The sequence below is a fragment of the Anabrus simplex genome, chromosome 4 (genome assembly GCF_040414725.1).
Source record: "Anabrus simplex isolate iqAnaSimp1 chromosome 4, ASM4041472v1, whole genome shotgun sequence".
Taxonomy (NCBI): domain Eukaryota; kingdom Metazoa; phylum Arthropoda; class Insecta; order Orthoptera; family Tettigoniidae; genus Anabrus; species Anabrus simplex.
This window is the reverse complement of record NC_090268.1, coordinates 220,511,230-220,537,328: the sequence shown is the minus strand read 5'-3', so window position 1 is coordinate 220,537,328 and position 26,099 is coordinate 220,511,230. Positions and strand designations below refer to the sequence as shown.

At 40.9% G+C, this 26,099-nt stretch overlaps 1 protein-coding gene across 2 annotated transcripts; it reads left to right on the top strand.

The window, feature by feature from the left end:
• The first annotated feature begins 2,871 nt into the window (after positions 1-2,871).
• Positions 2,872-15,224, top strand: LOC136872595 (uncharacterized). 2 transcript variants are annotated; one of them, XM_067146394.2, is made up of 3 exons: positions 2,872-2,989; positions 5,463-5,727; positions 14,989-15,224. In XM_067146394.2, exons 1-3 carry the CDS (start codon positions 2,961-2,963, stop codon positions 15,178-15,180), a joined length of 486 nt encoding a protein of 161 aa, XP_067002495.2. In that variant the 5' UTR covers positions 2,872-2,960; the 3' UTR covers positions 15,181-15,224. The 2 variants fall into 2 exon arrangements, with proteins under 2 accessions (XP_067002495.2, XP_068083593.1); XM_068227492.1 differs by having other exon boundaries at positions 2,897-2,989; positions 5,467-5,727.
• The last annotated feature ends 10,875 nt before the right edge of the window (positions 15,225-26,099 follow it).

Sequence of the window (26,099 nt, the reverse complement as noted above, 5' to 3'; positions counted from 1 at the left end):
TAACATTATTATTATTTACTAGAAAGCCGAGAGGATCCTTCGTGCTGACCACAAAACACCTCATAATCTGTAGGCCTTCGGGCTGAGCAGCGGCCGCCTGGTAGGATATGGCCCTTCGGAGCTGTTGCGCCATGGGGTTTGGTTTATTATTATTATTATTATTATTATTATTATTATTATTATTATTATTATTATTATTATTATTATTATTGTACCGGGAGGTACACCCCAACGCCGGGCATTTAAATCTAGCGCCTAAAGGAACTCCTCTACTGGTGAAACAGTGAAACTGAAAATATACCTACTTAGAACTTTACTCAGAAGATGTCACCACTAAAATCTGATGTAATTTTGTTATTGTGAAGTTGCCTGAACTGACTGTATTTCTACTTGTTTTGTTTGCCATTCATCAAAAAGTTTGGACATTCTTCCACAGATGTCACTACTAAAAACTATGATCATGCACCCTGGTGCGAAGTGAAAGAACTTTTGATTTGTAGAAGTTTTGTATTCATAAGTTGTTGTTGTTTTTTTTTTTTTTACTAATTGATGTTCATTTATTTTTGGGTTGGCAATATTTATCTTTTCTTTCCGCCAGTTTTAAATCCAACCAATCAATAATTTCTGTAATTAATTTTTGAGTGTAACTTTTAGATTTAGGCCTCTTCGTCAGCTGCTAGAACTTCTATAAGGTAATGGCCACATAACATCTTTCTTTCTTTCTTTCTTTCTTGCGAGCCCCGAGCTCCGCAGTTTAACCCGAGGGAAAGGTCCGAATCATCAACTATGTAACCTACTTTTCTGAAAATGTAACTTCTGCCGGCTAATATAATAACTTCATAAAATCTTTAACTGTAAATCGGGGATAGAGAGTGCTGTACCCTCTCGAGCTCCCCTTCATCTTGGTTTGAGGTGACACGTTTTGTTTCTGCAATGTATTAAAGTGATTTCCATGCGTGCTACCTCAGTAGTTTGGGAATAGCCCCTGTTTTGTCGGCCAAGCGCCCTACAGGTTTTTATATTTTTTTTATTATTTTGAGCTCAGTCTTCGACTCCATTCAAATTGTACTCGGGCCGTTTGTTTAACCTGTTCTTTTTCACTAAGGCCCTGTGGGTTGGGTCCCAGATACCTCTGTGTAATAAGATTTCTATTTGTAAATAGTGCCTTGTAAGACCAGAGATTATTAGAGTTTCATGCTATGTTGCCTTGAGTAGGCTTGGAAAACTGAGAGCACGTTAGCTCTTTTTCAAGTATTGTAAAAGTGCCTCTGGGAGGCCTGACATTGTAATTTAGGGAGCAAGTGCTACATATACTGAGGGATTTCTGTTCTTGAGTAAATTTGTGCTCTTTGTAAAATTTGAGCTAGGAGCTCAGGAAAAGTGAAGCGAGGGCTTGAAGCCCATGATCTGTTAAAACCAGTAATCTTGGATTTTTCCCAATCTTGTTTAATGTTTGCTACTTGTACCTGTAAAAGTTGTGAAGTTGGAAATTGTTGAAAATATAACCTTCAGTTTAAGTTTTAAATTCAATTCTTGACATTGTAGTTAGACCCATTCACCCCGGTACCTTCTTTCACTTCTGCGGTCCACGATAATCCCCGGAACAATTATTATTACCATATTGTACGTTCGTTGTCTCCATAGATTTATTAGTGCATAATAATTATGTACTGTATTTGTTGGGTACAATGGGAAGCAGAACAATCGTTATGGTTTAGTCGCATGAATCACACTTGAAACGTACTACAAGGGCGGCCGAGTAGCCCCAGGTAGTCAGCTACCCTCACTGCTCCCTACAGCCCCTGTTATTCACTACATGAACTAAAAATGAGGATCTGTATTCTCGCCGTAGTGGGGGTTAAATGTGACGTACGTTCCGGCATACGAAACTTTAAATGATACTCAAGATAGTGGTGGTGATACTGTACAATCCTCTATTAACGCTAATCAGAAGGGAAGTTGAAGAGATCCAGCACTTCGAAAAATGAAGATATCGGCAAAAGAAAGGCAAGAGCCAGAAAGGACGTGAAGATGAAAGACTCCCTAGGACTCGGAACCTAATACTGTCGGGTTCGGAAAAGAACAAAAGTTCACCAAAGGAGGTCGGATCGGATAGATGAAAGTGAGGAGCCTGGCACAAGTAAGTGGAAGCACTGCCACGACTCAGCTAACAGCCCCGTGGTTTCCAACCCACACTCCAAAATTACGAGCCCAGGGTCCCCCTTTAGTCGCCTCTTACGACAGGCAGCGGATACCGCCCCCACCCACAGCGGTTCCATGTTTACGGATCATTATGTTCTTTGCTATTCCATTCGGTAGGGAAGCAGCCAATGAAAAAGCAAGCATTGAACACATCGGCCAAACGTGTCAATGCAAATGATTAAAGTACGGCTTTGCAGAGTCTTTTACCCACCAAATGTCCGTTGGAAAAATTTTATCATGGTGGTTGTCCACCTTTTTTTAAAAATGTTTTATTTTAGTATATCGTGATGAACGTCAGTAGCCTGACTTTATAAAGTAGTATATCTGCGAAATCTTCGGCATTTTCCTTACAGGAGAAAGCTAGAGTAACACTTTTCATTTATTTGGATCTATTGAGGGTGAGTGACACTCCAAAAAGTCACTGTCGCACTTAGCGACTCCTACCGTTCACTATTACAAGCCTATTCAATTCTTAAATTCTGGTTTATCGGCAGGATCTGCCAACGCTTCCTCGCATTTTTTAAAATTTGGATCAAATCCTTACGGAGACCCGGAGTCTGGTGACTGGACGTGTTTGTAGAAAATGGTGAGTTAGTTCGCGTTCAGCCGCAGGCGAAGGTAAACCTGTACTGGCCGTTCGTGCGTGTTGCCTACTTGCCCTTGCCGTCAGAGATCTGGTAACCAGTCACCGTATCGTGTTTCATTACGCAACAACGAAGTCGTTGTCTTCGTCTTGGCAAGTGTTGCGATAGTTTTACATGTGCACGAAAATCTGTAGCTCAGGCAGGTTAGTCCATATAAGATTGGTGCATGATCTCAGGTGGTGCTGGTGATTGTTGTTTTAACAGGAAGTACAGCGATACTCAGTGCATGATCTGTGTACATTAACCTCAATTGTGTTATACTAACAATGTCTGGAATGTGCGCTCATCACATGTGTAGAACGAGTTGTCTTCCCTGTGGAGTAGTAAAGTCTTAAGAGAAGTCACCGGCGACGATTATTGTTGAAAAGTGTTGAATAGGGTTACGGTATATGTGGTTATGGAGGTGGATCTAGTTATGTAAGCATGTCGATTTAATATGTACGGCTGGCTTAGGCGTTGGTCTGTCCGGTCATGTTACGTCATTTAAAATTCATATGGAACAGTAATGTATCAATGTCATCGTCCAAGAGTTGAAGGTTTTGTCCATTCACATACAGTCCAGTCGCGTAATATGAGAAATAAAAGATCATGAAGACATTGAGAAGTATCCTGTATCACGTAATGTGGGAGGTTAAGATAACATTGCTATTATACCGCTGGGAGTGGAGCAGTGGAGGTATGAGGGGCAGAAGTCACTGGCTTGGTGTGGGTGGTCTCTCTGTGGGTGGGGGCGGTAGAATAACACGCACGGTAACCCCTGCCTGTCGTAAGAGGCGACTAAAAGGTGCCCCAGGGGCTCTGAAATTGAGAGCGTGGGTTAGCGACCACGGGGCCCTTAGCTCAATTCTGGCATTGCTTCCACTTACTTGTGCCAGGCTCCTATCATCTATCCTATCCGGCCTCCCTCGGCCAACTCTTGTTATTTTCTGATCCCGAAGGTATTAGGTTGTGAGTGGCTCTTGTCTTCCTTTGGTCGATATCTCATTTTTCGACGTGTCGGATTTTCCTTTCTGATTAGTGTTATATAGAGGATGGTTGACTAGTTGTACTTCTTCATAAAACAATGATCACCATCTTGGTGTGGGTGGGATGGTATCCCCTGCATGCCGTAAGAGACGACTAAAAGGGAGAGTGTGGGTTGGCGAACACGGTTCCCTAGCTGAGTCTCGTATTTCTTTCACTTATTTGTGTCAGGCTCTTATCCGACCTCCCTTGGTGTACTTTTGTTCTTTTCTGATCACGACGCTATTAGGTTCCGAGGCCTAGGGAGTCTGTCATTTGCACACCCTTCTTGGCCTTTGTCTTTCTTTGGCCGATAACTTCATTTTTCAAAGTGTCGCAACCCTTCCGTTTTTCCCGCTGATTAGTGTTAATCTTTGCTGGTAACACCTAGTGTTTACACTGCACTTTGTCTTCCGGTGTGGGCTAGAACAAATTTGTTACTTTCATTTACCTCATCCTTGACTTTGACATCATGGCAGTGACCGAGGTATGAGCGATACTAGTAATACCATTCCTTATGCAGCCAATTCCTGACATGAATGGCGTGAAAAAGTTGCTCATAGGGTCAGTCGGTGCGAGTCTTTCAGGGGGCTTGGTAGACTGATATGTAATAAAAACTCCTGGCTCAGTGAGATAAGTAACGGGAAACTACCTCACTCCCTATTTCGATAGTACGCCTCTTTAGTGATGCCTGGGCCACTTATGACGGCTGATGGCGGAGCTGTTGAGGTCCAAACAAGCCTCCGGTCTGAGCACTCAACATACATAGGATGGTTACCCAGTTGTACTTCCTCTTAAAACAATAATCGCCGGGCTGAGTGGCTCAGACGGTTGAGGCCCTGGCCTTCTCACACCAACTTGGCAGGTTCGACCCTGGCTCAGTCCGGTAGTATTTGAAGGTGCTCAAATACGTCAGCCTCGTGTTGGCAGATTTACTAGAACGTACACGAACTCCTGTGGGACTAAATTCCGGCACCTCGGCGTCTCCGAAAACCGTAAAAGTAGTTAGTGGGACGTAAAGCAAATAACATTAACAAAGCAATAATCACCACCACCATTAGTGTTAATTTAGGATGGTTGCCCAGTTGTACTTCCTCTTAAAACAATCGCCGCCGCCGCCACCACCACCACCACCACTTCAAGGTATTCGTTAACATTATGAGAGTGATATTTCAAGCAATCACGCTGATTAAGTCCCCACTAAGAACAGTCACGGGATAATTTTGATGGTGATGATTATAGTTATAAGAGGAAGTACAACTCAGCAATCGTCTTCAATTAACACTAATCAGAAGGGAACAACGGATGGGTTCTGACACTTCGAAAAATTAAGTTATCGGCCAAAGGTAGGCATGGCATACAAAGACTCCCTAGGGCTACATACGTAATACCGTCGGGGTCGGAAAAGAACAAGAGTTGACCAAGGGAGGTCGGATAGGGCTGATGACAGTGAGAACCCTGGCACAAGTAAGTGGAAGCAATGCCAAGACTCAGGTAAGGGTGTCGTGGTCACCAAACAACACTCCCAAGTTAAGAACGACAGGCAGAGGTATCGCCCCCACTCACAGAGGGTTTAGATTTGGTAAAGTTAGCACTGAACTGTAACTGTTGCAGGAAGATGTTGCCCTGGAGGCCGCAGGGAGCAGCGCTCGAATTCCTGCTGGATTTGGGCCCAATAGAATTGGTTCGAACTGTGGCTGTCGAGGGCGATGAGCCACTGCTTGACAGTGGCGAAGTAGAGGATGGCAAGTGGCGCTGTGTGGACGAGGCCTGCACACCTCTTCACTTAACTGAAAACCTGGAGACTAAAGTGTTGAGGTTGCAGATAGCAGCCTACGAAATGCGCCTTCACCTCGCGGCCCTGCACAACGAATATCAGGTGAGTCCCAGGCTGTCCTCCCCTTGTGGGTGGGGGTGGTAGAATAACACCCACGGTATCCCCTGCTTGTCGTAAGAGGCGACTAAAAGGGGCACCACGGGCTCTCAACTTGAGTGCGTGGGTTAGTGACCGCGGGGCCCTCAGCTGAGTCCTGGCATTGTTTCCACTTACCTGTGCCAGGCTCCTCACTTTCATCTATCCTATCCGACCAGCCTTGGTCAACTCTTGTTCTTTTCCGATCCGGACGGTATTAGAGCACTCGAGGGCTAGGGAGGTTTTCATTTCCACACTCTTCGTGGCCCTTGTCTTCCTTTCACCGATACCTTCATTTTTCGAAGTGTCGGATCCCTTCCATTTTTTCTCTCTGATTAGTGTTATTTTAGAGGACGGTTGCCTAGTTGTACTTCCTATTAAAACAATAATCACCACCACTCACAAACTGCTCACCACGCTCGCTCTTTTCTACCCAAGTCTAGATAGAGCAAAAGCATTATCTAAATAAAATAGTTTCCATTATTAAAAGGAGGATAAACCCGAGGGCTATTAAGAGTAGTGCCGACTTCAAATCAATTTGGGGCCATGAGGCATGTCTCACTACACTGGGCAAAACAATTAATATTGGAGAGAACATGCACACATTTACACCTAACAGTACAAAGAATCATTCTTGCTTCCCAAATAGATCTTCTGAAGGAATGTCCTCTGACACCTTCTCCAGATTCTCCCTCAGTTCGCAACATCTCATCAAGTATTCCTCTGAGAAACATAAGACGGTCAGCATTTCCATAGAATTTTCTATTTACTTGCATCACTTCTACGCAAAAATTGCTCAGATTCCAGCAAGAAATTGCACGTTTCTGTCTCAGAACGGGAAGTCAAACAATTGACAATTCTATCTACAGGATGGTGGCGATTATTGTTTTAAGAGGAAGTACAACTGGGCAACCCTCCTCTGTTAGGCTAACATTAACCGGAGGGAAACACTTCGAAAAATGAAGATATCGGCTAAAGAAAGCCAAGGGCCTCGAAGGGTAGGAAAGTGTATGACTACGTAGGCTTCGGAAAACTAATACCGTCGGGTTCTGAAGAAAACAAGCGTTGACGAAGTAAGACCGGATAAGATACATGAAAGTGAGGAGCCTAGCACAAGTAAGTAAGTAAGTAAGTGGAAGCCATGCCAGGAGTCAGCTAAGGGCCTCGTGATTGCCATCCCACGCTCTCCAATTGAATCGATTATTTCAGAAACTAGCCAAGCGCCAGGTCTGTACTTTTGGGAAAATTAAAAATCTGTCTAGCATCAGATAAAATGTTATGGTAGGGGTTTTAATATTTTAATTTGCGAGTATTATATCTTTTAATACTTTGTATCTAAGGAAAAATATTTTGGGTTTATTAACTTTGCTGTAAAAAATTCCGAAAAATCCACTTGACTAGTTTCTGAAATAAACGAGTGTTGGAAACATATTTTTATTGGATAATCCTTGAATTTCAAAAGGATTTTTTCATAAAACCCATATGTGTGTGGAAATATAAAATATCTTAATAGGTTTAGACTACATTGGTGATACAAATACAATTATTAAAAGAATGAAATCAGCAAAGCCTTCTCATCACGACAGGAGGTAATTAATCCTCATAAACAAACTCAACAGCACATTCTGTCTCTGAAGTAGGCCTTTGTAAAATGCTGTCATAAAAGTATTCATAGCTCATCAGGTAAGGTTTTAAGGCATTTAGGTCACGTATATTCTTGATATTGATGGGCACCTAAAACAGACAATAACAAAGAATAATGTAGGGCTCAGGCCAGGTACTTCCTTGCCTGAGTAAGAAATATAAACTTCTCCCATCACCCTTGCATTCCCAATAATATTACGCGTGTGAGTTCGTTTGTCTACCACTCCTTTTCCTTTAAGATACAGGTTCGTCTTCTGAACTTTGAGACATATCACTACGATTATAAAAACACTGCACTAAACACGAGAATCACTTTTTCAATCAGTTGTTCACAAAACTGCGAACATGCGATTCCAGAAACACAACAATGACAGTAAAAACAGCTGAACAGCTGGCTATTCTGGATTCAGAGCAGCAGCGCCAACCAGCAAGGTGCGGCACATCACAAAATGCACCAGCAGTTTACAGCAGAAACCAGCCAAGTGGTGTCACTTAACTGGTTTCTGAACTAAATACGAAATTCAACGTAATACCTGACCATTATAGGAGGACGTTTCTTGACTGGTTTCAATACCAAAATGTGCGTATACCCTCCCAGTAACATATTCTGCCAATAACTCATTTTTTCATTTTTTGGCACTTGACTGCTTTCTGAAATAATGGATTCAATTAAAAGGCCAATGGGACCCCTTTTAGTCACCTTTTACGACAGAGGGATTTATCTACAGGGACAGGCCGGTGTCACCGCTCAGGTAGAGTGGCGGCAATAGGATGCGCTGCCAGACAACGCAGCGGTAAGCGGACGGAATTAATGTTTATTGTAAGAGCGAAGTTATTAGTTTTCTTGTTAGCTATCAGTATAGTGACGCATACCTTTAGTTGAGGAAGAAGTCGTATGACAGAACCGTTCACACATCCCCCCCCCCCCCGATTTAAGTGACTGATTTTTACTTGTGGAGAACTTGAGAACAGAAGTCCTGGTCAACGAAATCAGACAACTGATACGTGGAATTTTAGACGCGGAGATACGAGTATTTCGGAATTTTTTACGCCGATGCAAGGTTTGTATCGAGAATGATGGACATCGCTTTCAACAGCTGCTTTGATGAAAGATAAGATTACCGGGCGAGTTGGCCGTGCGGTTAGGGGCGCGCGGCTATGAGCTTGCATCCGGGAGATAATGGGTTCGAATCCCTGAAGGTAGTTTTCCGTGGTTTCCCATTTTCACACCGGGCTGTGCCCTAATTAAAGCCACGGCTGCTTCTTTCCAAATCCTAACCCTTTCCTATCCCATCGTCGCCATAAGACCTATCTGTGTCGGTGCGACGTAAAGCCACTAGCAACAACTTCCAACTCCTAGGTCTTTCTTATCCCATCTTATCCCCCAAAAATATACGATTTAAATTAGTTTCCTGATTCATTCATTATTAACTAATAATTGTCCGGCTCCATGGCTAAATGGTTAGCGTAGTGCCCTTTGGTCACAGGGGACCCAGGTTCGATTCCCGGTAGGGTCGGGAATTTTAACCATCATTGGTTAACTTCGCTGGCACGGAAACTGGGTGTATGTGTCGTCTTCATCATCATTTCATACTCATCACGACGCGCAGGTCGCCTACGGGAGTCAAATCAAAAGACCTGCATCTGGCGAGCCGAACTTGTCCTCGGACACTCTCGACACTAAAAGCCATACGCCATTTCATTTCAACTTATTATATAGACCTATCGTAATGAAACTGACGTCCCCTGCATAGTTTCGAAGTACTAACTACTTTTCTCCCTTGTAGATGCTTTCATTCTCCACCTTATAACGAAATAACTTATCTTGTTAGTGTCAAGGAATAGCGAGCGTTGACCTTGGTAGGTTACCCTTGTGGGTGGGGGCGGGAGAATAACACACACGTTGTCCCCTGCCTATCGTAAGTGGCGACTAAAAGGGGCCCCAAGAGTTCTGAACTTCGGAGCGTGGGTTGGAGACCACGGGGTCCTTCAGTGAGTCCTGGCATTGCTTCCACTTACTTGTGCCAGGCTCCTCACTTTCATCTACCCTATCCGACCTCCCTTGGTCAACTCTTGTTCTTTTCCGACACGACGCTATTAAGTTTCCGAGTACTAGGGAGTCTTTCATTTTCACGCCCTACGTGGCCCTTGTTTTCTTTGTCCGATACCTTCCTTTTCCGAAGTCTCGGGTTCCTTTCCATTTTTCTCTCTGATTAGTGTTATATAGAGGATGGTTGCCCAGTTGCGCTTTCTCTTAAAACAGTAATCACCACCACCACCTTAGTAGGTTACTGCTAACATTTAACAACTGAAAAACATGGACTTATCTGTTTTTTTCCCTGGGGTGAGTGATTTATGATACGCAAACCAACCAAATGGTTAGTAAGCCAGAGACAACAGAAAATATGTAGCAAGAAGTTCTTTTCTGTCTGTTTCATGAAATCCAAAAAAGCTTCTCAACTTCTAAAGAGTCTGTGACGAATCTTAAGTTAAACGAAAACCGTTCCTTTTTTCTGACATCAGTTGCTTTGGCACAGATTATCTCAAGATGTACGGAGTATTATACCTCGACGATTAGCTTCCAAAGCACTTCCTATTGTATTTTATGACTCCACCCTGAGATTTCACATCGTAACAGAGTTGTCAGCGTGACACCTAAAACTCTGACCCTCCTTGTGCTCAGGCGGCTAGGGCTATACAGTCCACCGCTGGTCCCTAACTCGTTAGAGGAGAGATCCTCACTTGGACTGTGTGTAAGTAGGGTAGCACCCTGCTTCATAAATTTGCCGAGCTCAGAACATTTTAAGCAAGCCTCGGACCTATGCGAGTAATGGAGTCCCACTCCCATTTGAGAAGTGAGGGACTCCTTGGAAATAACTTGGCGAAATGGAATTCGATAGGGGGCGATCAATATTAATGGGGCTTATGGAAGAAAGAAAGTAGAACTGGCTGAGTCAGCAAAGAGGATGCATCTGGATGTGCTAGGAGTAAGTGATATTCGGGTAAGGGGAGATAAAGAGCTAGGAGATTATAAAGTGTACTTGACGGGTGTTAAAAAGGGAAGGGCAGAGTCTGGGGTAGGGCTGTTCATCAGGAATACCATTGCACGCAACATAGTTTCTGTTAGGCACGTAAACGAGCGAATGATGTTGGTAGATTTGTCAGTTGGAGGAATTAGGACGAGAATTGTCTCAGTCTATTCACCATATGAGGGTACAGATGAGGATGAAATTGACAAGTTTTATGAAGCATTGAGTGCCATCATAATCAGGGTCAACAGCAAGGACAGGGTAGTGCTAATGGGTGGTTTCAATGTGAGAGTTGGAAATAGAACTGAAGGATATGAAAGGGTGATTGGTAAATGTGGGGAAGATATGGAAGCTAATGGGAATGGGAAGAGATTGCTGGACTTTTGTGCCTGTATGGGTTTAGCAGTTACGAATACATTCTTCAAGCTAAGGCTATTCACCGCTACACATGGGAGGCTAGCGGTACCAGATTCATAGTAGACTATATATTAACCGAGTTCGAATTCAGGAAATCTGTTAGGAATGTACAGGTTTTTCGGGGATTTTTCGATGATACAGACCTCTACCTGATCTGTAGTGAACTAAGTATCTCTAGGCCTAGGATAGAGAAGGTGAAATCTGTCTGTAAAGGAATAAAGATAGAAAATCTCCAGGACGAGGAAAATAGGCAGAAGTACATGGATATAATTAGTAGGAAGTTCCGAACAGTACACAGTAAGCAGGTTCAGGATACAGAAAGAGAATGGGTGGCATATAGGGATGCTGTAGTAGCAACAGCAAGGGAATGCCTAGGAACAACTGTGTCTAAAGATGTGAAAAGGCGAACATCTTGGTGGAATGATGAAGTGAGAGCAGATTGTAAAAGTAAAAAGAAGGCTTATCAGAAATGGCTCCCAACAAGGGCTGATGCAGACAGGGAATTGTACATAGTTGAAAGAAACAGAGTGAAACAAATAGTTGCTGAATCCAAACAGAAATCATGGGAATATTTTGGCAATAACCTGGGAAGGCTAGGTCAAGCAGCAAGGAAACGTTTCTGGAGTGTAATAAAGAATCTTAGGAAGCGAGGGGAAAAAGGAATGAATAGTGTTTTGGGTCATTCAGGTGAACTCATAATAGAACCCAGGGAATGACTGTACAGGTGGTGGGAATATTTTGAAAATCTTCTGAACGTAAAAGGAAATCTTCACGGTGGTGTCGCGAACAACGGAGCTCAAGGGAAGGAGGAAAATGATTTTGGTGAAATTACGCTCGAGGAAGTGAAAATGATGGTAAATAAACTCAATTGTCAAAAAGCAGCAGGAATAGATTAAATTAGACCTGAAATGGTGAAGTATAGGAGGAAGGCAGAGATGAAATGGCTTCATAGAGTAGAGGAAGGATTGCAACAACTATCGAGGTATCTCATTGATTAGTGTACCAGGCAAAGTATTCACTGGCATCGTGGATGGGAGGGTGCGATCAGTAGTCGAGAGGAAGTTGAATGAAAACCAGTGTGGTTTCAGACCACAGAGGGGCTGTCAGGATCAAATTTTCAGTATGCACCAGGTAACTGAAAAATGCTACGAGAGGAATAGGCAGTTGCGTTTATGTTTCGTAGATCTAGAGAAAGCATATGACAGGGTACCGAAAGAAAAGATGTTCACCATACTGGGGGACTATGGGATTAAGAGTAGATTATTAAAATCAATCAAAGAGATTTATGTTGACAATTGGTCTGCAATGAGAATTGATGGTAGAATGAGTTCTTGGCTCAGGGTACTTACAGAGGTTAGACAAGGTTGTAATCTTTCACCTTTGTTGTTCGTAGTTTACATGGATCATCTGCTGAAAGGTATAAAGTGGCAGGGAGTGATTCAGTTAGGTGGAAATGTAGTAAGCAGTCTGGCCTATGCTGACGACTTGGTCTTAATGGCAAATTGTGCCGAGAGCCTGCAGTCTAATAACTTGACTCTTGAAAATAGGTAAAATGAGTATGGTATGAAAATTAGCCTTTCGAAGACTAGATTGATGTCAGTAGGTAAGAAATTTGAGAGAATTGAATGTCAGATTGGTAATACAAAGCTGCAACAGGTAGATCATTTCAAGTATTTAGGATGTGTGTTTTCCCACGATGGTAATATAGTAAGTGAGATTGAATCAAGGTGCAGTAAAGCTAGTGCAGTGAGCTCGCAGTTGCGATCAACAGTATTCTGTAAGAAGGTAGTCAGCTCCCGGACCAAATTATCTTTACATCGGTCTCTTTTCAGACCAACTTTGCTTTACGGGAGCGAAAGCTGGATGGGCTCAGGATATCTTACTCATAAGTTAGAAGTAACAGACATGCACATAGCGAGAATGATTGCTGGTACAAACAGGTGGGAACAATGGCAGGAGGGTACTCGGTATTAAGAGTAAAGGCTAAGTTAGGAAATAACTCGATGGGTGAAGCTGAACGCATAAACCGGCTTTGATGGTGGGATCATGTGAGGTGAATGGAGGAGGATAGGTTACCTAGGAGAATAATGGACCAGTTATGGAGGGTAAGAGAAGAAGAGGGAGACCAAGACGATGATGGTCAGACTCAGTTCTTAACGATTTAAAGATAAGAGGTATAGAACTAAACGAGGCCACAGCACTAGTTGCAAATAGAGGATTGTGGCGACATTTAGTAAATTCACAGAGGCTTGCAGACTGAACGCTGAAAGGCGTAACGGTCTATAATGATGTATGTATGTATGTATGTATTGAAAAGACATTGGAAATTTATCGAGCTCCCCTTCCTATAAACAAATATTTGCCCAATTTGTCCTCTTAAATTAAAACTGTATCTTCATATTGTGATCTTTCCTACTTTTAAAGACACCACTCAAACTTATTCGTCTACTAATGTCATTCCACATCATCTCTCTATTGACAGTTCAGAACATACCACTTAGTTGATCAGCTCGTCTCCTTTCTTACAAGTCTTCCCAGCCCACACTTTGGAACATTCTTGTAACGCTACTCTTTTGTCGGAAATCTCCAGAACAAATCGAGCTGCTTTTCTTCGGATTTTGCCCAGTTCTTGAATCAATTAATCCTGGTGAGGTTCCCATACACTGGAACCATACTCTAGTTGTGGTCTTACCAGAGACTTGTATGCCCTCTCCTTTACATCCTTACTACAATCGCTAAATACCATCATAACCATGTGCAGAGATCTATACCCTTTACTTACAATCCCATCTTTGCGATTACTCCAATGAAGATCTTTCCTTATATTAACACCTAAGTACTTACAATGATCCCCAAAAGGAACTTTCACCCCATCAACGTAGTAATTACAAGTGAGATGACTTTTTTCTATTTGTGAAACTCACAGCCTGAGTTTTAACCCCGTTTATCATCATACCATTGCTTACTGTCCATCTCACAACATTATCGAGGTCATTTTGCAGTTGCTCACAATCTTTAACTTATTTGTTACTCTATACAGAATAATATCATCCTGAAAAGGCCTGATCTCTAATTCCACTTCTTTACTCTTATAATTTATATTTATTTTAAAAAACGTGAAATTCCAATAATACTGCCTTGAGGAATTCCCCTCTTAATTATTACAAAGTCAGATAAAGCTTTGCCTACTCTAATTCTCTGAGTTATATTTTCTAGAAATATAGCCACTTATTCAGCCACTCTATTGTCTAGTCCATTGCATTCAATTTTACCAGCAGATGCCTATCTCCTACCCACCCATTAGGATCTAGAAATCTCACTCCCAGTTTTTCACATACCCACTCCATAGTCTCATTTAAATCTCACCGAGCTCGATAGCTGAAGTCGCTTAAGTGTGGCCAGTATCCAGTATTCGGGACATAGTGGGTTCGAACCCCACTGTCGGCAGCCCTGAAGATGGTTTTCTGTGGTTTCCCATTTTCACACCAGGTAAATGCTGGGGCTGTACCTTAATTAAGACCACGGCCGCTTCCTTCCCACTCCCAGCCCTTTCCTCTCTCATCGTCGCCATAAGACATATCTGTGTCGGTGCGACGTAAAGCCAATAGCAAGAAGAAGACATTTAAATCTCCAATCACCTTCCAGTTAGTATCCCTCCTACACGTATAATACAGAATATACTGTGTTTGTTGAAGGTGGATCAAGCTAGTTGTAGTGCTACTAACACAGATCATTGTGTGTGTGGTTGTTGAATGTGGACGAAGCTAGTTGTAGTGCTATTAATAGAGATATTGTGTGCTTGTTGAAAGTGGACCGAGCTAACTGCACTGCTAGTAACACAGATTACTGTGTACTTTTTGAATGTGGACCAAGCTAGTTTTAGTGCTACTAATATAGAATATTGTGTGCTTGTTGAATGCAGACTGAGCTAGTTGTAGTGCTATTAATAAAGAATATAGTGTGCTTGTTGAATGTGAACCAAGCTAGTTGTAGTCCTACTAACACAGTTTATTGTGTGCTTGTTGAAGGACGACCAAGCTAGTTGTTGTGCTACTGATACGGAATATTGTGTGCTTGTTGAATGTGGACGAAGTTAGTTGGGGTGCTACTAATATAGAATATTGTGTGCTTGTTCAAGGTTGCAGAGCAGAAAGTGACCTCCCTCATCGACCAAGCTCGGCAAGTAAGATATAATCTACACGATGTCGTCTATCTAGAAGACCTGATTTTCCTTCTTGAGGGTCAATTGGAACATATCTCTCTTCGTTGCTGGCCTTTCAAGTTGGCGCGACCGGCTCACCGCTCTCGCAATATAAACCTCATTGTATAGTCTCTGCAATAAAACTGACTGGTGCAACCGCATTCTTGGTCACTCCGTATCTTCTATAACTGAGATTGTGTTGTTTATTCTTGGTTTCAAGAATTATCCCAGCTTTTGATGAAATACAAGCGATCTAACTCCCTTACCTCAAATCACATTTAGAAATTTTTTTCTGCCACAAATATAGGTACAGCCATATGCCACGTGGCACAGGCCAGAGCAAAGTGTAGCCTCCACTGAAGTCTCGTCCATGGCTGTGCCTGCTGGGGTATGGGTGGTGCTGAGTAATGACATTCAGTGTGTTTGATTATTATGAAAGGTGTTGATCATAGGATCAGACGTCCTGCAATAGCACTCTTTAGCCCAGTGAGAGTACGCCTCATTTTGGCGCTGCCATCGGTTATTGCGGTTGCCCTATAACCACATAACCTTTGGTGGTATTATTTGAGCTGTTGCTGCTGCTGGTGGTGGTGCTGATTAATGTTTTATTAAGAAGTACAACTTGGTAATCAACTATTCTCAATCTCTGTTAACACTACTGAGTAAAACTACTCCCCCATCACCAGAGCCTCAACCCTACCCTCCCCATTTAATCCCCTCGCCTCCAGGTTAGTCCTATCTTTCCTGACGGCTGCAGAGGCTACTTCCTCCTCCCTTTTCTCCATCCCTTGACACTATTACTACTAAGGCTTTTTGCAGATGATGTTATTCTGTACAGAGTAATAAATAAGTTACAAGATTGTGAGCAACTGCAAAATGACCTCGATAATGTTGTGAGATAGACAGTAGGCAATGGTATGATGATAAATGGGGTTAAAAGTCAGGTTGTGAGTTTCACAAATAGGAAAAGTCCTCTCAGTTTTAATTACTGTGTTGATGGGTTGAAAGTTCCCTTTGGGGATCATTTTAAGTACCTAGGTTTTAATATAAGGAAAGATCTTCATTAGGGTAATCACATAAATAAAGGGTACAGCTCTCTGCACATGGTTATGAGAGTATTTAGGGGTTGTAGAAAGGATGTAAAGGTAAGACCCCAACTAGAGTATGGTTCCAGTATATGGGGCTCTCACCAGGATTACTTGGTTCAAGAACTGAAAATAAACCAAAGAAAAGCAGCTCGATTTGTTCTGAGTGATTTCCGACAAAAGAGTAGCGTTTGGGCTGGGAAGACTTGGGAGAAAGGAGACGAGCTGCTCGAATAACGAGGGAACGGTACGAAGTCGGATGGCGAATTTCGATTTGATTTTTACATATTCGTGAAGGTCTTTTTAAGCTGAAACAGGTAGTAGAAGTCTAATTTTTCGCTGGTCCTTTTTAAGGGGCCATTTGGGAGCTCAAAGTTGGCGGTGCACGCAGTGAATTGTATACTACATGCCGGCACACGTCAGCGCTCACAGCCAGCGGCTGTCTTGCCTCGCCACTCCTTCGGTTTTCCTCTCTCCCCCACCACATAGGGCTGCCTACGGTTGTGTACAGGGGATTGCGGGTGAAGACTGACGTTAGTTGGGACATTTTATTTACAAAGATGAATTCATTATGGAACAAATAAACAATAAAAATTGTTTACAAATCACTACTTAACATACAAATAATACATAATCAAATATCATCTGCATCATCATGACATTCAAAGTGTTCAAGAAATGACTTCATTCTAACACAGTCTGGCATTGGTCCATTGTTCATGGCATGATAGTGAAATTCTAAATCAAAATGTGAATAACAAAACACAAGACAACAATGTGAGCATCTTATAAGCGAAAAATTGGTACACTCATTTCCAGCACACTTTTTATCTGTTAAATCATGAAAATTCGTTTGTGAGACAGTATGAAATTGTGGTATATTGTCATTAATGGAATAACCACCTGCTTTCCAAGCATATTTCAGCATTGGTACAAAACAATCAGCTTGTAATTGGTTATGCGGTAGTATTTGACTAGTTGTAATGAAAAGTCTGTTTTTTGGGTTTTAATTTTGACTGGCCGTGTAAAAATTTTACCCAGCAAATGTTGTCCATTCGACGGACTAAACATTTTAGTTTCCGGAAGAGTCCAAGATCACACGACTGGCAAAGATACGTATTTCCTTTCGGTATGTATTCAATTTGTACATGTTTGTTCTTCAGGGATTCAAGTTGTGCATTTTTGCCCTGGCCACTGAATGAATCTATGAGAAGAAGATTTCTTCCGTCTTCCTGTAATTGCGGATGGAAAACGTTTTGAAACCAGTCACGTACATACCCTTTCCCCATTTTCCCGGAAGACGAACAATCAATTACGACATATTTAAAGGCATCCATGTAGGCTTTGATACTTTCTTGCACTCTAGGTCCAAACTTTCCATTAATTTCTTGGAAAACGATCAAGAACAAATATCCTATTTCTCCGGCTTTAGAAGTGTGATATTGCACTGTGTGGGAGTGCGTAAAACTATTTCAGCAAACAAGCGTAGCAAAAAAGTCTTTCACACCACGAAAATCATAACTTCTCTGTGTTGCCATTTCGTACTCAAATCGGGACTGGTCCGAATTCCAGATATTGGCATCCGGGATCTCTTTCTTTTCTAGCAATTCATTAATGAATGTTACATACCATTTAGCCACTTCGTGTCGTACTTCTTCGTCTGCTTTAAACGTTTTACTGACTAGTTTGGTTACTTTTCGGAACCGAATTTTCAAACGCCTTTTAAGGTTTGTCAAGTATGACTCGCTTTGTAAAGAGTGTTTGGGGCAATACAACTCTCTACCCTCACCAATTCAACACTCAATGTCCGATTTTGTGACATATAAATAACGCATCCTTACCTTGGTGAACTCTTCTTTCACATAAGCTCGAACCATCGCATATTTCCTAATTTCCCCATTGTGTTCAACGTGGTTGACGATTCCACAAATTTGTCACCGAGTCTTCTTATACTTCCGTACGGCGTACATAGGTCCTCGTTCTTTTATTTTTTGATAGATGTCCCACAATGATTCGGAATCATAATCTTCCACTGACTTACAGGGTCTTCCTCGGCCATCACAAGACTTGTTATCGTTAAACTCATTTCCGTGTTTGCGTTTTTTCGGTGTTGTTGTCCCCTCCTCAACGCCATCTTCGTCTTCTGAATCAACGAAAACGGCTTCTTCCTCCTGAATAAATTCGCATTTTCCCTCCAAAATTGCACCAATCGTTGTCTCTATTTGTATATACACGATTTGCTCTTCATCAGAAAGCTCTGTAGCTTCCTGAATATTAACACCGTAGGCATTACGGAATAAGAGCTGCAATAATGTTGCAAGCGGCCATAACAAAGTACCAGTGCGACCTCCTGTATGTGGAATAGCCATCAGTCGTGGAGAACTTGACCGAATAGAATAGGACTCGCCATTGTCCAATGAATTATTTCAGGACATGAATAGGAAAACAAGATTGTTAGCGATACCTGTATCGAAGACTAAGATACGCGGAATAATACCGGACAAGACGGTAGAATGTGATATGCAAACATACCTCGAAATTAGCATAGGAAGTAGACACTTCGAACATCCATTCATTGTCATGAATAGAATCAGATTTAATATCATATTGGGCATAGATTTCATGACGGTAAGTGGAATGACAATAGATATGGAAAGACAAGAGGTCAGATTTCCTATACACGATGAAGAGACAGGAGGTGCACAGGAGAGAATCAAAATCAATGAAGGAATTGACCTGATGGATGGCATGAGAGTAGAAGAAGAAGAAGAAGTGGATCATCAATTAGGGAAACGTCCTACATTTCGAATGGGAGAAAAAGAGATTGATATGACACAAGGCGAGATACTGGATAGTATAGAGAAGGTCATGACCATGGAAGAAGAAGGAGACACACCAAACATCATAGAGGCAGTTGCTAGTGCCAAGATTTCGTCTGCTGAGAAGTCGAAACTTCATGGAATTTTACAAGAGTATTCTGATCTTTTTAAAAATAAACCTGGGCAGATTCCGAACTTTAAATACAAATTACTGGTAAATGATTGGACACCGTATAAGGGCAAGTTGTATGGTATACCCGAGAAACACTTCCCAGAGGTTAAGAAAATCATACAGGAAATGGAAAAAGATGACATAATAGCCAAGACATCCAGTCCATTCCTAAACCCCTTGGTCGTAGTGGTGAAAAGCAACGGGATACTCAGAATTTGCTTAGATGCTCGCCAGCTAAATGGGAAACTGATACCAGAATATAACCAGGTACCGAAGATTAAAGACATTATAAAGAGATTTAAGGATATGAAGTACTTTTCGACTATGGATTTTACTTCTTCATACCATCACATTGTCTTGGAGGAAAAATTCAGGCTATTAACGGGATTTATGTTCGACAATCAGACCTATGTCTACTGTAGACTTCCGTTTGGCCTCCGAAATAGTTGTGCAGTTTTAGTGAGGGCCCTGGACAGAAATCTGACACCAGAAGTGAAGGACTTCTTGATTTATTATGTGGATGACCTGATTTTAGCAACTCAAACATTTTCGGATCATTGAAATAAGCTACGGAAATTATTTGAGAACCTAAGGGCGACAGGTTTCAAAATCAACATAGAAAAGTCGAAATTTTGCCAGAAAGAGGTGTTATTCGTCGGACACATGATCGATAGTACGGGTGTGCGACCGAACCCGGTAAAAATTAAAGCTATATGTGACTTTCCTCGTCCGAAACGAATTAAGCAAGTGAGACAGTTCCTTGGAATGACCCAATTCTTTTCCAATCATTGCAAAGATTATACTCAGACAGCAGCACTCCTACAAGACTTGTTAAAAATAAACAACCGATGGAAATGGGATGAGAAAGCTGAAAGGGCATTTCAAGAAATGAAGGCATTAATGGCGAGGAGCATAAAGCTAGGCTATCCGGATTATGAGAAAGAGTTTATAATCCAATCAGATGCTTCTAATATAGGCATAGGAGCATGCCTATACCAAGAAGAAAAAGATCAACCTCCGCGAAGAATGTATTTGGCTTTCACCAATCGGAAATTAAAAGAGTCATGAAATCAACTATATGACTACCGAGCAAGAACTATTGGCAATAGTATACGCTTTACAGCAATGGAGGAAAACTATCTATGGTTATCCAATAATTGTCAGGTCAGACCATAAAGCATTGATATTCGGATTAAAAGCTGCGATGACGAGCGAAAGAATAACGAGATGGATGCTATTTACCCAACAGTTTCAAATAAAAATCGAATATTGGAAAGGGAAAGATAATGTTTTAGCGGACGCCTTAAGTCGAAATCCTGTAGTAAAGAGGAGGAAATTCATAGAATAGAACTAATCCCCCAAGATGAAGAGATACTAGAAAAACTGCGTGACTTGGGAAATCTACAACGTCAGGATGAGGAACTGAAACAAATTGTAGATAGGTTGGAAAACGAAAATCACGAAGAAAAATCGAGATCGGGAATGATGCAAATATATAGTATCGAACAGGGGATGTTAATGGCTAAAACGGGTAGAAACCAAGAAAAAACCCGAATTATGTTACTTTCCGCGTTGCATAAAGAGGTGATTTGGCATGTGCACAGAATCACGGGACATGGAGGCATAGAAAAAGTTACACAAGTCATACTGGAGAAATTCACATGGCGAGGTATAAGAAAGACAGTGACGAAGGTAGTGAGAACTTGCGATATATGCCAGAAGGTAAAGCATGGCAACTGCTTAGTGAGGCATGAACCAAAGGCCATACTACCTCAGAAAGCCAAGGAAATATACGCCATTGACATATTTTCTAAATATGTGTCGCTCCAACCGATCCAGAGAGCGAATTCAAAGCAAGTGTTGCAACGTCTAACCAAATAAGTATTGCCTGCTATGGGAAAACCCAAAAGATTATTATCAGACAGGGGAACCCAATGCACATCTGTTCAGTTTAAGGAAGCAATGGAGGAACTTGGGATCAAGCATACTTTCTGTTCGGTGAGAAATCCCGCATCTAATCCCGTAGAAAGATGCATGAAAGAAATAGCCAAATTTTGTCGCATCTATTGCCCACATCAGCATTGGAGATGGATAGAGGTAATCAAGATAATCGAGGATAGCATTAACAACACGATACATGAATCCAGCGGACAAATACCAAACCTCGTACACCATAACATCAACCTGCAAGGCCATGGGATGCAATAATTGAGCTATCTAGCAATCAAAATTAGAGCCAGGATGAAATCAACCAGCTAGTGAGGGAAATAATGTATAGGCAATCTCAGAGGAGATTAAGAAGAGTCCGACACATGAAATTTCATTCCAAACTGAAGGAAGGAGATCTCGTGTTAGTTAAAAATCCCACGATTTCCAACGTGTCAGCTAAGATTTTTGCTAAATTCATACAATTATTCGACGGACCATTTGTAATAAATCGGTCATTCAACAACAACGCTTATGAAATCTGTGATATGGACGGAAGATGTAAAGGTATCCACAATGCCTCTAACATGAAATTATATTTCAAAGAATAGAGCAGGAAAATACAGTCAAATATTCCAGTCAAGCTACCAAGATTCGAACAGGAATTGCTTGTGCTAAGGATAAGCAGATCCATGTGAAGGATTAAGGAAGAACATACATTAGAGCATGTGAGAAGACAGTGAAAAGCCACATTTTAACGTCAAGAGCCAATTGTGTAAATATATAACGAGTAATATATTTAAAAATTGGAGGGGAAGTAATGTGCCATTTCACTGTTACATAAAGTTACGGACGGAAGAAAAATGGAGTCTGAACCTCCAAGAACAACGAATATTTAAACGTCAGACAATACCATGAACTAAGATGGCTATATCTTCATCACGCGCTTGTGAAAGGACCGAGGCGTAGAAGGCAGTGAAAAGTAACGAAGTGAGAAGATTGTTACGAGCAATTATTGAAGAAAAACAAAAAACAAAAACAAATTGGAAAGGAACTACATTTCATTTCAGTCTCATACGAGAAGCAACGTAGTAAACCGCATAAAAGAAGATATCCGAGTATTAGATTTCTCTACTGGAAACAAGAAGAAGACTTTGTTGACGGCTACATTTTAGATTATTGGCAGGAGATATTATTTCGCTCCGCGAAATTTAAATACACCAAAACCCAAATATAGAAGTTGTAACAGGGATACGTCACAACAGTCCTTTGCCGACGTATTACCCGATACTGACAGTCTTAAATAACCGAAGGAGTAGAACTTCGACCATAATATTTAGAAGGGATATATAAACACAATTTGTTCACTTCGAGCATTACAATCAATTTTGTTTATCACAGATTGCCAGTTGTCTATAACATCAACTCTTCCAAGAAGGACGACCTTTCTACATAAGCACAATAACAAAACATAGACCTAAGATGACGATGCTAATTAAAACCGCATATTATTTTGTTCCAACTACTCAAGCTATGCTCAAGATGTTCTAAGAAGATGGGAGGCGAAACTACCCAGACGAGCGCCGTAGGATGACGTCGCCAGCCATAAGATGACTAAAGCCCAGATGAGACGTGCCCGAGACATATGAGACATAGACACAGGGAAATGAGAGGAGGCGTGTCTGCATGTCCAGTCACCCGGACATAAGCCAACTACAGGAACTGCCGAATGAGATAAGTCCGTTTTTAAATTAATGCTTAAATAAGTAATATTTATATTTCCTTGTCATTAAAGTGCGGAGTTATTCTGTATGAAAGTAGTGAAAAGATGCAACTAGTGGATTACGAGTTAGGTTAAAGGTGGTCAGGTAATCTTCACATCCTAAACGTCAGATCCATATGTAGGAAGTCAGTCAGTGATAGAAAGCCTACGTTCGAAATACTGTCAATATAGTGTGAGAAAAGGTTGGTTTCTTTAAGGTGTTGGTGAATTGTACACAACGTCAGAATTGAACTTAGGTATGTGTGTGATGGTTATGATCAAAGAATGGTAAGATAGAGACCATCCGTAGGAAGTGCTTGCGAGATAAATACATGTGATCATATTAATTTGGGAGTTATGACAGAATCAAAGCTGTAATGCAATGAATAAGTCCACAAGCCATGATAAAGGTGAGAGATACGTCGAGTGAGAATAGGATGAGATTTATAAGGTAATTGAAATGTGATATTCATTTAAAGTGTGAAATGATAGTTATTTAAAGAAAATGATGATATGAGATTGGTAACTAACGATGGTAGTAGTTGTTGTTCTTCGTGAGTATGATCATGGTCATGTTGTTGTGGACGTAATTTTTCAAGTTAAGCTTTACGGAGTGTTTAGTGAATTTATTGTGTTTCCTTTAATTATTCCTCTACGAGTAAGCACAGATTAGGTTGGAATATGATCGAAATGACACCCGTTTGTTGACAATTATGCCCGAAATCACCAATGGATTCCTAACTAGGAGGATAAGTTGGAATGTGCTCACACCTTCATAGATATTTTCCAATTATAAGATTATTCTCAGGTGAAATGGACCTTAGGGGTACTTCTTAGGCGATATCTAATATCACTGATGGCTGACTGCAGGCATGTGAGTTACGATTTTGCGGTAGAATCTTCATATAAGGTAGACCACGCAAGCCAAGTATATTTTTGATGAAATTATTATAGTATCCACTGGGTAATATAATGTAATCGCACGAGTACTCACTTGAGTCATGAATAAGCTCAAGTTAAGAGTAATATACTTAAGATTATGAATACAATGTTGAACCATTTGTTTGAAAGCATGCATTAATTTAAAAGAGACTTATCAATATTCATCCAGGGAAATGTCGAGAAGCATAAACATTACGTGCCATATAATATCCATCACCTGTTATAACACCACGAAGACATTTTTCCAAGTTAATTTAATTGTGTATTTTTAACACAGTGAACTAGAAGGGAAGAGAATTATCTCATTTCTGCAGGTCAACATAAATGAGCAGAGAAACAGAACAGTCGATTTAAAGGTTTCGCAATGTCATATAGGAAAACTTTGATTCCAGTTCACAAGATTTAATTCCGGATACCAGAAATACGTCCTGCATATTTTCGAAACTACCCTCAATCTACAACTTTGTATATATTGTAATATACTGTAAATATTGTTTTTCTCCGTTAGATGCATCTAATAATTCTAATTTAATGATCCTAATTTAATAATCTCCATTTAACAATTTTATTTATTTTTACTTACTCTAAGAATCCTTTACTCAATTTACTTTTTACCCAGTCAATTTTTCAATCATTGAATGTTTGATTATTTAATGCCCTACCTGTTCAATATTCTTATTAACGAGTATTTTATTTGAGCAACAATTTTATCGTTGGACATTTCCAATGTCGGCCATACTAATCATTTAAGCACTTGTGATGATCATTACCTAACATTTTTGCCCGATACCGACATTATTAAATTTCTTCCCTACGAAAAGAAAAGACATTATAGACCCGTTACTTGTGATATGGGTTTTTTAAGATGGCGAATTGGTAATTCATCAGGTATTCTGACAGGACATGTGGTATTTTGAGAATTTAAGCCGAATTCCGTCAAGAATGAACCTTGTACCTAGGCAGAGCCTACAAGTTTTCTATTATCATTCAGAAAGATATGATATCTATTTTATGGAATAAGTTGAATACATAATAAAATGTTGTACATTAAAGCATCAATCCTACTTTTAATATATATATATATATTTTTTAGAATAGCGACTTAGTCTTAAGTACTTGTTTCATAACAACTTGGTAAACCATAGGGAATTCTAGTCAGTAGTGTGTAGGAGACGTCCTTCGACGTAGATTAGAGACTCCCTAAACATAATTTGACATTTCTTTCTTTTCATTCGGAACTCATAGCCCATACATATATGTATAGCAATCTTTATGATCACGAATTAAGCTAAACTGGATCGTGTGTGCCCTCTCCTGGACGCAGGGACGGCGCAGTAGGAAATGACAACACAAAACGTATAGACTGGTCTTTGGCAAGAGTTGTTGAACTCCTAAAGGGAACTGATGGTGAAACCAGACTGGTCAGATTGAAGAACTCAAGTGGCTTGCTTCTGAGACCAGTGCAGAGAATCTACCCATTGGAACTGGGACTTGGCCAACAGAGTGAAAGTGGCAGAAGACTTCGAGAGGAAGTTGCTGAACTATCCCAAGAGGAAACCGTGACCATCACCGAAGAGACTCCCAGTGAACGGTGGAGAAAAGATCTGGAAGGGCGGTTCGTAAACCTCTAAAACTGAACCTTTGATTGTGTGGCGTAAGTTATCGTTAGACTGACCACCGTTAACTTAGGTGAGAGATGATGTAGGAATAAGCCTAAGACTTGAATAATATCGATTACTTTCAACTGTGTGTGTGTGTGTGTGTGTGTGTGTGTGTGTGTGTAGAATATCTTTGGATTGAATGTTTTTGGTGTTCTTGTTCGCAAGATGTCTTCCATGTGTATGTGTGTTAAAATAAATGTATTCGATTATTGAGGAATTGTACCCGTGTTTTATCGTTATTGAAGTGCATTCCCAACAAAAAATAATCGAAAATAGTGTCGAATCCATAGTTTTCGGGCTCGCTGAGATAAATAGTGACACTCCGGATTTTTTTAAAGTCAAGTTCAGTCCCTTTGGCATCATGGGTCTGAAAGGGCGACAAAATAAAATGACCGAGAATATCGATGTATGTGTGTATTTTCCAGCATAGCTGTCAACTAAATTTGGTGCAAATATTACTTACTATCTCAGAAAAATTCTAAAGAGGCAAGACACCTCTAAACCCCTACGAGAGGGGGTAAAATGTAAATATAACAAAAATTGACCAATAATAGTGTCGAATCCACAGATTTCAGGATGACAGGAGCGATTTTAACCAAACTTGGTACACTTTTGACTAGAGCCCGGATTTCCATGCAAATGTATGTTTTTATATAAGCTAGTTACACTTCTCAAACTTTG